Source organism: Halichoeres trimaculatus, unplaced genomic scaffold, assembly GCF_033239565.1.
Source record: "Halichoeres trimaculatus isolate MK-OKI-2021-1 unplaced genomic scaffold, fHalTri1.1 fHalTri1_scaffold_24, whole genome shotgun sequence".
Lineage (NCBI taxonomy): Eukaryota > Metazoa > Chordata > Actinopteri > Labriformes > Labridae > Halichoeres > Halichoeres trimaculatus.
Genome location: NW_027437202.1, coordinates 3,856,992 through 3,872,471, shown reverse-complemented (window position 1 = coordinate 3,872,471; position 15,480 = coordinate 3,856,992). Strand labels below are relative to the sequence as shown.

The window sequence follows — 15,480 nt, the reverse complement described above, 5'->3', positions numbered from 1 at the left end:
CTCCGAGGGGAATCGCAGCCAAAATGCAGATTTATAATTACTGAATCATAAAGACATTAAGGAAGAATTATCTCAACTTTAATCCTCTCTTATTGGGACTGAGAAATGAATTATTTGCTCATCGCTGACCTGCTTTGAACTTCCGGAAAACAGTTTGTCACATTTGATTTTAACATCATAACACAACAGATTGGTCAGTATTTGTGGCTGAGGTGCTAAAAGTTTCAGAGTAAATTTCTTCGTCTTTCTACGGAAGCCTCAAGGGGCCATTTCTCTGTACATTTTCAGCTCTGTGTGCCTTGTTATAGAGGGTAAATAAATGGTGTTCATTCATGTGTATGGACACAAATATTGCCAGCCTCTTCATAAGTCAGACCCCCTGTCCCACCTTCATTCCAGCTTGTAAAACCACTGAATCATGGGTAAAAAGTGCTTTACATGCTGCTTCATTTCTTTTGCCAGCCCCTCACCATAACCAAGCTGTGTGGTGGAGTCAGAAAAGTGCGTATTGGACCTTTAAACCTAATTTGTCAAACAGAAAATGTAATTGGCCCCTGAACAGAGAGTCTCATCTGGCTGGGTGTAAAGTAGACAGGATACATCTCTCTACGTGTGTGTTTGTGTGTGTGTGTATTCATGTATGCGTGTGGTCCCATAAACTGCATCTCTCCCCACTTCGTCTTCATTTTTACGCGCTTTCATTTTTCTCCTCTGTTTACCAAAAAAGCCCTCTCTAAACTCATAAACTCGGTGTCTTTGGGGAGGAATCCATCCATCTTCCGGACACCAAATTGAATTGATCTCAGGGGCCCCCACCTCGGCTTCTCAATGGGGGCCATCTGCGCGCGCTTCCCCGCTTTAAATAAACGGGGGAAAGAGTGACAGCGCGTGCGGCTGCTGGTCTTCACACGGCGCGCGTGCCGAGGAGGATGCCTCGCGCTTGCATTCAGCTGTGTAATCTGATTTCACTGCTTTCACTGCTGATTGATTTACACAAGCTTGCGTGGAGGTCTTTTGTTAACCTGTGGATGATATATTGATTAGAAATAGCTCAGATTAATCACTCCTTTCTGCTTTTATCCAAGATTAAATGAATCCAAACAAACAAAGTGACACGTGACCTCAACTATGTGCTCCAAATTAAAGCTTGAGTCTAATATTTCATCTCAAAAACTGACAGAAATCACAACAAATGGAGGAAAACACTTTAACTGTTAGCTTGGTGACACTTTTTAGGTGGTGTAATGGCAGTAAAACCCCACAAGGTGGAGCACTAATCTTAAACTATGATGCCTGAAAGCTTCAGACAGTGAAATAACATGATTACACTTCCCTTTTCTCCTCTATATATTTTAATAAACACAGCTAGAACAGATATCGTTATAGAATTAAACATCCATCACTCTTCCTCCCCCATCCTAGCTGCAGCATCGTGTTAATTTGACTCCATGGGGAGAGAAAGGGGTCATGTCCCAGTCATGACCTCCATTGTGTTCTGAAGGGGTGAGATATATCTAAGGCTCTGGAGGGGAGAGGCTGTATGTGTCGGTGTATATGATGCACTTCAAAGGAGAACAGAATATTGATCCATATACAGCCGTGTAATTGCTGGAGGCATCTGTTGCCTCGTGGTCGTAACTTTCATGTATGTTTGGAGTCTGGATGGAGTGGTCTGGGATGCTCATTGTGCTGGGACACAATGGAGGATGGATGGCAGCAGATTAAGACAAATGTAGAATCAATTGATGGGTATATATGCTTGATTTGACCTTTATCTAACCATATATAGCTAGTTTAGAATTATTCTTGTGACTAAACCTGTTAAATTTACATCTCTTCCTCAGGAGAAACCTGGCTGACATGACACCAGGATGCCCCACATCTCTTCCTGTGACACTTCAGGTATGTTTAAAGTGAGTTATAGCAGTTTAATCAGCTGGAGCAGCTCAGTGTCGGATACCAATCATGTCTGTTTGACGGGCTGAAAGCTGTCTGAAGGAGAAGTGGAGTTGTTGTTTACATTCCCCGTTAAGAGGCAGCTCCAAGGCCTCACTGACTGCATTGTGTCTCTTTCACCGACTGTGTCCTCGCCTGATTGCTATCACGCTGCCGTTCAGTGTCGCTGCTTTGAGTGAGCAGTTTTATCACAGATCAGAGTTTGTCTTTTTCAGCTCTGTGAGCTGTGACAACAACACTGCCTTAGCATTGAGAAAAATAAACCTTTACCTCATGTGATTTGTGCTCTGAAACAGCAATGTGGATCTCTTAAATCAGACAGGTTTTATAATAATAACATAGTAATTTAAAGCAGGATATTGTAGAAAACAGAGTTCTGTGGGTTTACTTCATATTTCGAGCTGTTGTTGTTTTCCCAGTTTTCTGTTTCATTGTCACAACTAGCTTAATGATAAACGTATTGAACTTCCCTGTTGAATCCCACATTTTTTCCTGCAAAATAACTATAAGCATTTAATTCTGTAGACCTCCTTAATACATAATATATTCATTTTTCATATTTTAATGTAATTATTATTATTTTTTATTGTTAAGTTATTAATATAAAATATCATTCATATTCTTTCATTTTAAAGACCTAAATAGGCTACCTAAAGTCAAACCAACACTTCAGGATTCCAGAAGTGAAATAAAGTAAAAATAAATAGATAGATGAATAAAAACATACATAAATAAATAAATTAATTAATTAATTTGTAAAAAAAAAAAAAAAAAAAAAAAAAAAAAAGATGCGTTACACCTTTATTCATCCCACATCAAGGACATTTGCAGAGTTTCATCAGCAAAAAAAAAAAAAAGAAGATATAGAATAAAAAAATATTACAACAAGACTATTTCAAATGGCCACCGAGAATAAACGGGGTTTAGTTTCTCATTTTGCACATATTTCTAACATACAATATTTTTAAAAAATACCGGAAAAGCTCCTTTATATTCCTGTACAGGTGTATCCCTGTTTTGGGGCTCCCCCTGTTGACTACAGCCCCCTAGCGCCCCGCTTCGGTACTACACCCCCTCTCACTGACAAGCACTGCCCCCTGTGAAATTCCTGACTGCCAGGGTGATTCCTACGGTTACTAAGGGCTGCTTCCTACTGTAGCCTACCGTGTGCTGTGGGGCAAACACTTTTAAAACCTCTGGATAAATGATCAACCCCACGGAATGATATCTCCACCGATAAAGGGTGAGTCCTGCGTTATTACGCTGTAGGTACAACCGCTCATATGTATTCTGCAGATGTTAGTGTGCGGGCTCAGTAGTGTGTGAAGCTGACAGGCTATAATGTCCTGTCTCGGATCGTGAAGCTTATAAAGAAATGTGTGTGGCTGTTTTGAAACGCTTAGAACAAAGGCTGTTGTTCAGTGTGGAGCTGAATGTGTGTTTTTCAGGCAGGACTTGGGAACACGCCCTTGCTGTGTTGCCTACCTGTATGAAAGGCTCTAACTTCATTTGAATGCCCTCAAACTGCGGGCAAACCGAGTAACTGTCATTTTCGCGACACTTGAAGCGCACTGTGGTTTAGTTTGAGTGAGAAACGCGAACAGAAAGGGCTCATTCAGTCAGAAAGTCACTGTGAGAAAAGTCAACTCTGTTTCTTACGGTTGACTTGGTCCGCATTACCCCGGCTGGTGCACCGCAGCTCAGCTGTAAACTGTAACCTGCGGCGGCAGAGTTCCGGCGGATGGATTTACTGTCGCACTCCCAGTTCACTAAAAATAAGACGAAAAAACAAACAACCGTCCAAAAGTAATAGCCATTCTGGTGTGCTAAGATTTTTGAAGTAGTCACAAAAATGTGCTGCCGAGGTGAGGTTAGAGCAAGAAGGGGGGCTTCGAGGCCACGGTGAAACCAGGGAGTTTCCTGCCAGCCTTTCGGGTCACAGGTAGGGGCTGGGCGGGTAGACCTGCCCTGGTGCTCCACCAGTAACTGGTACTAAAGCTACACGTTTTTATATATTAAAACAACATTTTCTTGATAAAGAATGAAAACAACTGCTAGACTATTTGGCTAATACTGTAATTTTGTGCTTTGTCTTCTTATTACCATCCTTGATAATTATTAAGGTTGTATAAAGTGTCAATATATAGGCAAATTACAGGTGTTGTTCAACTATCTACGTTTTCATTTTTTTTGTTACTCTTCTACCACCTAAACCTAAAATAAGACTAAAACCCTTCACTTTATCATCAGTCTGTGTCACAGAAGCTGCCAGGCAACATACCCCTGACATTGTTAGAGCCCAAGCTGACATGGTGACAACAACTGCTCCGTCCTCATCATAAATAATGCAAGACCCCTGTTATCATAAAATCTAGAATGTTCTGGAAGTAATTAACATTTGAGAGGTACACACGTTCTTCTGGAGACAGCTGCAGAGGGAATACGGTGACTTCTATTTTAGAGCTATCACCAAACACACCAGTTTGAAGTCTTTGGGATAAAGTTTCGTCTCTTGAGGAGAAACAGTCAATATGTCAGTGTCATTTTTTTGCATCTTCTGTCTGTTACGATTGGATTATTTAATCTGGCATGAGATTAAAAGGGCGTATTACAAGAGACAGTGCCATCAGTGTGGTTAAATATGACATTTAATCCCACATTAGAGGGGAATAAGAAGCTGGAGTGTGCCGTGGATTTGCAGTTGGAGTCTGTATTCAGCAGTCAGTGTATTAAACTGTCTCTGTTTATATTGAGTTACCAGGAATTTGCCTCTGTGCGCTCATGACTAACAAACAGATTCCCTCATTCCAGCTCATGCAGTCATCAACAGCTGCTTTATTGACTGACTGCTCATGATCTGCTCACAGTGGTTGCCTAGGAACAGAGGCACCAAAAATGCAACAGGTAAAGGCTAAATGTGAATCATACGGTTTGGAGTCTGGAGTGTGAGACGTATTGATTTGGTGCAAAGAGAAACTGAAAGATGTTTCTATTCGACATCAAAAAGCAAACTGGTCTCTCTGTTTGGTGCTCACATATGTATCTCAGAGGTGGGTTTAAATCTGGTGACACTCAGGAATGTTGATTGAATTCCTCAGAATTAATGGCCCTCATTCGCTCAGTCATCAACAGCGAGCATGTGACCCAGCCAGACTTCTTCTGTGGCTTGTTTTCATGTTCCCTCGTGTCCCAGCACGTCTCGTGACCGCAGTGCTACGTTCTCCCAAGCTAACGTGAAGTCACACTCAGCATCAGCTGTTTGTCTCCAGACGAGGGACTAGTGTTGATGATTTTTGTTTTCCTGAGATGTTTAACAGATTACCCTGAAAAGTCCACTCAAACCTCACAGCCTCCCGAATATGCTAATTATGTGCTAATCCCTAATTATGCATGTAAACCCATCATCTCATGTTAGAGGGCTTTTCCACTGAGTAAACACAGGTCATATACACCATTAGCTCTAAATACACACAAGCTTTTAATAGCATCTTTGTTCAAACTGGCCGCCCTCCAGGACCACGTGTCGTCTGCAAACTCAGCTCTGATGATTTCAATCAGACTGAGGGAAACGTTCAACTGTGTGATTAATTCAAAGGAGAGATTTTCCCGTGTAAAAACCCACAGCGCAGGAATCAAAGGCGTTCCACAAAAGGGTTTAGGATTTCAGGAAAATGACTGCAGACTGTGAACGAGCTACAGGAGGCCTTTTATTTGTACTCTATCAAAAGGAGTTCTGCATGAATAGGCTGCGTGAAAGGAGGTTTTGAATGAACGCAGAAGAGATCATCTTATCTGGTTCATTAGATGCTTAATTTGCTGCAGACTCCCTTTGCAGGAAGTTGTGTACCTGTTTAGTGGATGTGTTTGAAAGTTCACTGCGGAGTCACAGGGTCAGGAAGTCCAGCAGGTTCTGAGTAAGCGGGAGTTTCCCCGAACAGCTTCAGAAAGGTCAACCTCATAAATTACTCTTAATCAGCTCAGACGGGTCCTAAAAAAACCTCAAACCTTGTTTTGATGTTTTACTGTTAAGCACACAGTGAATCCTGAGCTATACTGTGGAGGCTAATCTTCATGTTGCATTTGTAGCATCACAGCTAATGCAAATTAACCGCTTTCCCTGAGCATTCTGCCAGGCATCCAAACCACGTAAACACACCGTGCAAAAAGTGTCACATTCTCTGCACATGTTCTGCCGTCAGCTTATGATTATGGATTTTCTCCTGCTGTTCCTGCAGAACGTTGCAGCTCTGATTTGTTTGGCTGACAGCAGATGTCTCGTGGCTCTGGTGTAACTTTGCTGCGCGCACAGATGAAAGTCTTTTCCTGAGCTGCTTGTGTTGGGTTGTTTGTTTGCACTCCCCGTCTAGGCTTCTGGATATTTGCTCTGTTGTTGTTTCCTCGAGTCTCGGCTTAGGTTGTTACACCTGTTAGCTTGTGTGTACAATTTCCTCCCTTTGTGCTTTATTGTCAGAAGCTTCTTTTTTATCCTTAGTGTTGTACTTTAATAAAACAGGTGCTGCTGTTATGCTTGATGCTGTGATCATTTTGCGCCTCTCCTTGCTGCCAGTGTTTGCAGACAAGCCGTGGAGAATCCTCCCTGCAGCTCCAGAGCGGCAGGGATTCCTATTACAGCTTCGGACTCTCTCGGCAAACTTGAAGTGGCTCTGCTTATCCATTTACTCTGGCAGTGCAGGGACAGAAACCACATGTGAGAACACCCGCATATCCTGTTTCTCTTCAACAGAGACCTCAGAGCCCAGGCTGTGGTGGTGAGTGTGTGTAGGGGTAGTACAGTCCTTGAGGATTTTGCAAGAAGACTCAGACTCAGGAAGTAATTGATCAGCCTTTAACCTCACTGCTGCCTGGAAGTGTGGCCGCACTCTGACTGAACTTTTAGTTTGACCTGATTAATCCTTCATTCGCCCACATGCCTTCACTCTAAGAGGATTAAGACAGGTGATGGAAATGCCTCTGCTCGATCATGTTGTGACAACAGGTCAAGTTTCTCCTGATCTTGAGGTTTTCAGCAGCTGCAGCAGTAGCTGAAGTGGGATCAGCGATGCAGCTGGCTGGCAGTGGGACACGGGGAAACCAGTTAAGGTAGGATGATTCAGACACTCTGCAGAACCAGCAAGTATGCAGTTGCGCAACCTTCAAAGCATTTTCAGGAGTCTGTGACAATCACACAAGCACGCATAATCACACACGGAGCGGAGTCACTCACAGATGTGCCGACGCCACGCTCCCCCTCAGAACTGGGTCAAACTAGTTTTCTACCACAGTGTTGTGTGTATTTTTGGGATGAAGATTGCAGTTTAGGCGCTGGAGCTGGCGCTTTTCCCTGGAGTTGTGAATGCAGAAAAAAGAGGCCATCCTGTGTATGTGTGTGTGAGTGTGTGTGTGTTTATGTGTTGAAGGGACGGCTCAGTTTCTTACCACCTTTAAGGCGAGTGGAGTCGTAAATCAGCCGTAAATCTCTGTGTTTGTGCTCCGAGGAGAGTTTCAGTGCTGGTTTCGGTGCTGCAGACCCTGTCAGGACAGGGTGCTGGTATGAAGCAGGAGATAGTAGAGGGGGTAAAGCACTCAGGATCTGAACCATCAGTCAAGACGGCTTTGAGAAGACTCCTGTTGTGTAAACTTAAACTTAAAGTCAGATGTGGATTATCTTAACTGAGAAGTTAAGTTTTAACCACCTGAGCTTTTCACACCTTATATTTCTTCTCACTCAGAGCTGTTTGAGTAGGTGTGTGTGTGTTATACCCCGGTGTGTAAACAGCAAGCCTCAAGCTACTCAGCTAACAAGCCTTTTTTCTTTCTTTCCTCTCCCTTTGTGCAGTTTATCTCATTCAAACACATCTGTGCTCTGATCACTCTCAGTGATGGAGGGCTTTTATTTTGAAAAGGTGAGTTGAGGACGCGGTGTTCGGCTCAGTTTGTCACAAAGTCTTCGACAACTGCTCCCAACCCTTCCATCATCTGAGCTCTTATCTTCCTCCACGTTCGCCGCGTTCCTCTTGCAGCTGTCTGGGTTGAAGAGTTTGCATCAGCCACTCGAGAGCAAACTGCGGTTTCTTCTGCTCATGACACATTATTGTCAGGTTTTTATGTAAGGAGTGCGAAAGAGCGAACGCTTGATTATAAATTAAAGATGTGACGAAAATTCCTGTTATTTAATTTCAGAGCGGTCAAACGCAGGCAGCTCTCCCAGACTTTTCAACGCCCTGAATTCAAATTTCCCATCTGTCTCCCCCCTCGCCAGGTTGATGTTTCCTCACCGGGCGCCCCCAGGGTCGCTTTCAAGCCTGACTGCCGACAGCTCGCCACCCCTGTCAGCCTCCTGAGCGAGCAAATTGAGCGCCCCTGGCTCGACATCAGCGAGCACTGCGTCTGCCAGCGGTCCAGCCGAGCAGCCCGGGCGGGACTGCGTCGCTATGGATACAGAATCGAACTACTCGGGGTACTCCTACTACTCGGGACGCTCCCGGGGATCTCACAGACACGGGTAAGACCACATTTATTTATTTTGTTTGGAAATGTTCAGTTGTGTCATACGATCTTGTGTATCCCTGTCAGTCTCTGTATGCTGGCGTGCGTGGCGCTCCCAGCTCGTGTAGGCGCATTAGTCTGTCAGCAGAGTAATGGCAGCGGCTGACGGGCCTCAGGAAGGCAGCAGGAGACAGGTGCTAGAGAGGCCCGGCTGACTGATGGCCTGAGAGGAGGCTCCTCTTCCACTACAGCCCCTCCCTTGTCACAGGCGACCCCCTCGCCATATATCTCCAACGCCACACCCACTTTTTCTACCACCTGTCGCTGCTTCAGAACGCCTCAGACGCTCATCCTTCCTCACACTTCATCTTTCTCTTGTAATCTTTCATACCCTCAGTTTTCCTCCGTGTCCTTGTTATGTTCCCAACACAGCAGCTGCCTCTTTCTCCTTCATTCTTGACCTCCCCCCCTTCGCCTCCACCCTCTTTAATGGATTCCTGGCTGCTCTCTGAGGATGTGAAGGTGCAGGCGTATCAGTTTTTACCCTCTTGCTGGCTCACATTCCCCCCCGGGCAGGAATGTGCCCTTGTAGCTCAAAGTTCCACGGAGTGAAAGTGGTCTCACTTCACCGGGAATCAAAGCGGGTGAAGGGGGGAGAGGTGGCGCTTTGGAGATGATTAAAGGTGGGAGCTGGGATCTCGCTCTTCTCTACTGTTTCCTCAGCCTTTAAAGTGAGTGACAGCAAATTGGAGAGCAGCATACGCGCACCCTCGCCAAGCGCCTTTTCCGCTCCTCTGCTCCTGCCGCCACCGTGCCAAAAGCCACCGGCTGGCCTCTAATTTCATATTCAAACAAAAACATAAAAACTGTTGCCTTTGAACGCCTCGCCATCGCCATCTGAAGGTAATCGTTTTACGCCGGGGCAGTTCTGGATCACTGTTGTCTAATTACACTGATGCTGGGAACAGATGCAGGCACAAGGGAGGCGTTTTTTTTTTTTTCACCACTTGTGTGTACGCGCCCATGCAAATAATCACACAGTAACATCATCGCGCTGTCGTGTGTTTCTGTGTTTTGCAGATTTGCGAGCCAGTCTTAAACCCAATTTGTCAGATTAGAATAGAAGAATGGGATTGGCTGAGGTTTCCATCACCAGACGGAGCCCGGGTTTGGAGCTGTTTCCTTTTTATTGCTGGCTTTTTGTCCTCAACTGGTGTCCAAGTCACTACCAGAGAAATATCCCCCAACAGAAAACAACAGTGACACCACATTTCAGCAACTTGCAGTCAAACTCAGAGGCCTTCATGATTTAGTGCCTTTATGTGTATCTTCTCCTCCCTTTTCTTTCCTCTCAGAACAGTTTCCAAACTGGTAAAGTTACACTTTTACTCAGCCTCTTTTGGAAAAACATGAGCTGAATATCCACTCCCCAAATCTCCCCCTCCCGCCCTTCCTTCCTCCCACTTTCAATTTTGAGTGTTAAATTATAGTAAAATTGCAAATCTCACATTAGCAGCTGCTCATGTGGAAAATTAGCTCTTTTGATTGGTATAACTCCAATTATAGGGCAGCGTGCAGCATCCACATGAGACTAAGTGAGTGATTCAGGCTAATTCATTCACAGTTAAAGCGCCGTTTCGAGGCTCTGAAGCTTCACCTGAAGGAAACTTTAAATTGATTGTGTGTGAATTGATATTCTAAGGTTTTAATCAGTCTGAGCTTTCATCACTGGAATGCTATGGAGGGCCAAAACTGCCAAAATAAAGAAAAAATTGAGTTGAAAAAAATAAAAAATAAATTTAAAAAAAGTAAATAAATTAATAAATAGATAAATAATGTCAAAATAAATAATAGATAAATTAAAAAATATCCACAAGAAAAATAAATGAATAGATAAAATTGAAAATAAATAAAATTGAAAATGAAAGAAAATATAAAAAAGTAAACTATTAAAATATCCATACATCAATAAATAAACAATTAAATAGGGAAAACATAAATTAAATAAAAAATAAGTGTGGGAATAAAGTTTAATACCAATGAAAAATAAATTGAATAAAAGTGCTATCTTTTTAATTTCCTGTATTTAATGTGGCAGTCACTGTCAACTTACAGAAGAATTATTGTTTATTGATATTTAATTCTATTTCCACATTTTGTTGTATTTATTTATTTTTACTTCTTTTGATTTATTTAAATTTTTTTTAATTTATTTTGTACTTATTTATTTACTCATGTTTAAATATTTGTATTTTTCCACTTTTATTTATTTTTAATTTAGGCATTTTTGGTCTTACATACATTTATTTCTTTATTTATTTATGTATTTATTTTTATTTATTTATTGTTTTTATATGTTTTTCTTTTTCCTTTTCATTTTTATTTTTTTTAAATTTTGGCATTTTTGGTCTTCCATACTTTCATTTATTTTATAATTTGTTTATTAATTTGTGTTGATATGTTTTATTTTTATTTTCACTTCTATTAATATTTAATTTTGGCAGTTTTGGTCCACCATAGAATGCGTCACCTAACTGTGGCGTTATCTGAATGAAGATAATCCAGAGGAGCAGTCCAGTTACAGGACCCCTTATCACACCCTCCAACCCCAGGCTGCACGCGCTGAACTGCTGACTGTACTGAGCAGAAGTTTAAACGTCTCTGTGAGGTGTTTCACTGAGCATGTGCATTGGCTTCACAGCTCCTCAAATTTGGCCGAAGCTGAGCCGTCTGCCGGATGGCCGCACTGACACAAAGATCCGTGTCACAAAGGTGTACCAGGCGCCAAACAGAGAGCAAATTAGTCCACAGACAGCTTGGCGTGCCACGCTGCTTGGCTCCGCCACCTCAATAACCGTCGCTCTACTGCTCTTTTTTCCCTCCTCCTGTCTGTGTGAGGTGGAGAATGCGATCACGGCCATCCTCAGGTGTTACAGGGAAGCAGTGCCACCAAAGCCTAATTGGCAGGACTGTGCCCCCAACCCGCCAGGCGTCTCTATGCTCCCCCTTCCCTCCTCCCTATCCCATCCTCACTGTTCCAAAAAAGCCATCCTGGTTTCAGGGATCCACGCTGGAAGTCATATTCCATTAAACAAATCATAGCGCAGCACGCCGCTGGAATACCAACGAGCCGTCTGCATGCTAATGAGGCAGGAAGAGGATGTGGGAAGAAGGTGTGTGAGGAGAGAGGTGAGATCACCCCAGAAGCTCGCTGAAAGGGGAACAGAAACTGGGAGAGGGGGAGGAGAGGGGGAGGGACTGCAGACAGAGGCCGGTGTGTTCGATCCCCTCCCTGGCTGCCCACAGGTCTGCTCGTTTTCTGTCATAACACCAGAGTCGCTGCAGAAAGTGGTGAAACTTCCCTTCTTATTATTCCACTCCTGCCTTTGAAGTGCTGCTCCTCCCTGCCTCCCCTCCCTCACCTCTCCCCCACAATTAATAATGCTAATCAGTGACAGCCTCTGAGGGATGAGCGCTCCCTCTAGACTCGCAGCCGCCACCGAGATGATGATAACTGTAATGATATTTAGCTGAACAATGATGGCTGTAATGTATTTAAAGGCTTACATCAACCTCCTAATCTCCTGGATTTAGCAGATAAGAAAACGTCAGTCACTCTGTCAGAGAGGAGAAGTCGCCTTGGGCTACTCAAAATGGGTTTTTCTTGCTGCGTGCACGTTTGAAACATCAGCTGCTGTTATGATTCAGTTTCTTGATGGAGGAAATTGTGAGCATTCAGGAGGAAGTACAGGAATAAAGGCGGAAGGCAGAGTGGTTAACACCCTTTAATCAAAACACTGGGGTTGAATGCAGCTCTATTAGACTGCAGCATTTCCTCAGCTGTCACTCACACAGGCTCCTCCATTACCCCTGCAGGCAGGATATCCTGAGCATTATGGGTATGGGTTGTGTTTGTGTGAGAGCGCAGCGTCCAGCGGTCACAGGAAAACTAAGACCTTACTGCAGGGGTCTGCAGCCTTTACTTTCAAAGGAGGCATTTTACCTCAGCTCACCTGGATTAAAGTCATTCCAGTGTCACAAAATCTACTTAATCTTCACAATGAAGACGATATAGTGTATGAAATTTTAAACAGTTAGAATCTAGAGAATAATTATCTAGATGAGTTGAGATTTTTATTGTTTACAAAATTGTACATGTGATGCCTAAGTTTTAAGTTGTATTTTGTATAAATTTGTAAATATAAAAAAATCCTAAAAAAATTGCTAAAACTGTAGAATTTTGAAAAAAATGCAGAGATATAAAAAAAATAATTTTGTAAAATTTTCCCCCCAAAATTACTAATATTCTTAAAAAAAATTTAAAAAGTTAAAAAAAAAACTTTGAAAATTTTTTAAATAAAAAATGTAGAAATAAAAAAACATGAAATAAATTTCCTAAATTAAAAAAAAAAATGCAAACATTTTAAAAAAATTCTAGAAAAATTGCAAAAATTTTGAAAATCTTAAAACAATAAAAAAAATGAAATAAATTTGCAAAATTAAAAAAAAATTACAAATATTCAAAAAAATGAAATTTCACAAATTTGCAGAAAAAAATAAAAATGAAATGGTAAAAAAATGTAAAAACTTAAAAAAAAAATCTGTTTGTTTCTTGTCTTGCTACATATCAAGCATGTTTATAAAGCTGACATTTTGGCAGTTAACTATCTTCTGTTAAACTTGAGGTTAGCCACAGGTGCATAGAAAGTTGGTGGCTGTTGATGTTGTAGGAGGTGAAGTAGATCAGTGGCAGGCTTTATTGACAGATGGGATGAAGATTGAGTTCAACTAAATGTTAAATTATGATTTTATTTAGTGTCAGTGTCTTTTATTAACCAATACCCTCTGTAAGAAAACAGAAACTCTTTATTTAAGTAAATATTTGTTAAAAGTTACGAGGAGCCACTGCAAATGAATTAAAGAGCAGCAGCTTACAGACCCTTGCCTCACTGCTTCAACACTTATTTGTTTCTTAATTCAAGCTTTATTTGAGCTTCTTGAGTCAGAATTTTCACATCAACAAGATGCATGTCGAACAGAAGTGTAAGAACAGAAACTGTGCATTTGTAAGGGGGAGGGCGCCAGATGAGAGATTAACTCCAGCCGTTGAGCTTTTCTTGTAGTAATGGAGCTGCAGAGCGGGCACTGCGCCATGTGGCGCCGCTGGATGCAGAGACCCGGCGAACGTTTGCGCTCTGCAGGATTAGGGCTGTGAGTGCAGTGGGTCAGTGCTGCTAATGGAGCTCATATGTTCAGAGCAGAGGGATGCAGGGATGGAGGGAGGATGGAGGAGGGAGGGGTGGATGTGGGGCAGAGTTCATGTCGGCTTTATGCAATTTAATTTCCCACCTTCACAGAGGAAGCAGCTGTGTTTGTGTGCTCTGTATCATCATATATGCTACTCTGTGTGTCAGCAGGCTGCATGCTGGGTCGCTGTCTGCTGAGCTCTTTATAAACAGGGCAAAGAAAGAGAGATAAAAGTCAAACACCAGGGTTTTAACAGCCATGAATGAATGATTGATGAAACAGACTGATGTTGTCCCCACTGTGTCGTAACGTAGCGTCTTTTTTTGTTTGTTCACAGGGAGCGAAGCCGAGACCGCCACAAATCCCGCAGCAAGGACAGCCGCTCTGAAAAGTCCGTCACGATCAACACTCCACCTGCCGAGCCGCTCCTGGGTGACTCCTCTGTTCGGGGTGAGCAGGTCCAGGTAGGGCTGACCGCACTGCACCACTGATCCACACACCTTCCTGCACAGCTTCTCTTCTGTGTGTGAGATATACTGTATCAGGGATTTAGAGCAGAGGAGATTTAACAAGTCACTCGCTGAAATGAGTTGGAATGATAATCAGCCCGGGCTGGGACAGGCCATCTGGTACACGGGGGCAAAACTCGGGAGGGCTAGACCACTTTTAACAACATTTAGGATGCAATATTAGCAAATCTGTCTTTAGGAAACATCTAGAACAATCCTTAGAGTGTCTTTTTGTAGTCAGTGATGCTCATGTGCATCCTTTGATTTAAGAGGAAGATCCTCTTGATGATCCTCTCTGCTGCAAGGTGGGTAGGTGCGTTCAATGACCCCTGCTAAAATGGTCCCAACCAAAACAGCAGCTTAGCAGTTTGTAACTGTCAGTCAGATTGTGGACAGTACCTCAGAGATGATGCTGACTTTGATGTCAGTGAAGGCAGAAAATGGATTATGTGATGGATTACTTGATACATGAGAGGTACAAGGTAGGACATCAATTTTGAGTACAACTTCAAGGTTGTGTTTGATGAACTGCACAGGTCGGTGTTGCCAAGACGTCAATCCGCTGACACTTTCTCATTTGGTAAAACAAAAAAACGTGTGATTATGTTTCTTGGAGTGGGATGAAAGGCACGTCGAGCCGGGCAGGTTGGCATGTCGGGGCGTGAAACCTGCGGTAGCACTCGAGGGGGAACACAGGTTCTTCGTCCAAAACACTTAAAGAGAGGGAAAATGAGTAATAGCCAATTTGTCGGCTGAAGTTTTGGGAGGTAATTTCAACACTTTCTCCTTGCAAATAAAAAACAGCGATGGAGATTTCATCCTCGGCTCACCAAACAACTGTCTGGCCTCCGTCGAGTACTCACAGCTTAACCCTCTGAAGGGAAAAGATGACAAACACTCAACGCTCACCAACGTTTACTGACCTACTTGGCGCTCACTTTCCCTTGTGGCGAGACTCGTTAGCAGCACCCGTGTGTGTGCGAGTGTGTTTTTGTCTGCAGTGTGTGTGTGTCTAATTTTAACACATGACAGGATTTGCCACAGAGCAAAGCCATCCTCAGTGTTTTGCTCCTCATGACTTATTCATGCCGTGGCCTGCAGTGGTGCCGCTGACAGGGCGGGGAGTGTTGGCTTTAGTTTGAGTAATCAGGGCCACCAAATCTACTGAGAGACAGGCTCAGCACAAATCTCTTCATGTGTGTGTGTGTGTGTGTTACGCTGCCTCACATATGCTCCCGTTTGTGAGTGTGTCATGCGTCAGAGTCTAACCGTGCAGCGCCCG

The 15,480-nt window shown here is 43.1% G+C and overlaps 1 protein-coding gene across 3 annotated transcripts in view; it reads left to right on the top strand.

Annotated features, from left to right (window-relative positions):
- Positions 1-15,480, top strand: part of LOC141785920 (vang-like protein 1) — a 42,317-nt gene that overhangs the window by 11,091 nt on the left and 15,746 nt on the right. For 2 of the 3 annotated variants that reach the window (XM_074664542.1, XM_074664539.1), the window contains exons 1-3: positions 3,029-3,199; positions 8,216-8,458; positions 14,027-14,153. In XM_074664542.1, the coding sequence (XP_074520643.1) occupies positions 8,388-8,458; positions 14,027-14,153 (198 nt within the window). In that variant the 5' untranslated portion in view covers positions 3,029-3,199; positions 8,216-8,387. Of the gene's footprint in view, positions 1-1,844; positions 1,903-3,028; positions 3,200-8,215; positions 8,459-14,026; positions 14,154-15,480 lie in introns of those variants that run through there. The other variant, XM_074664540.1, reaches the window with a different exon arrangement.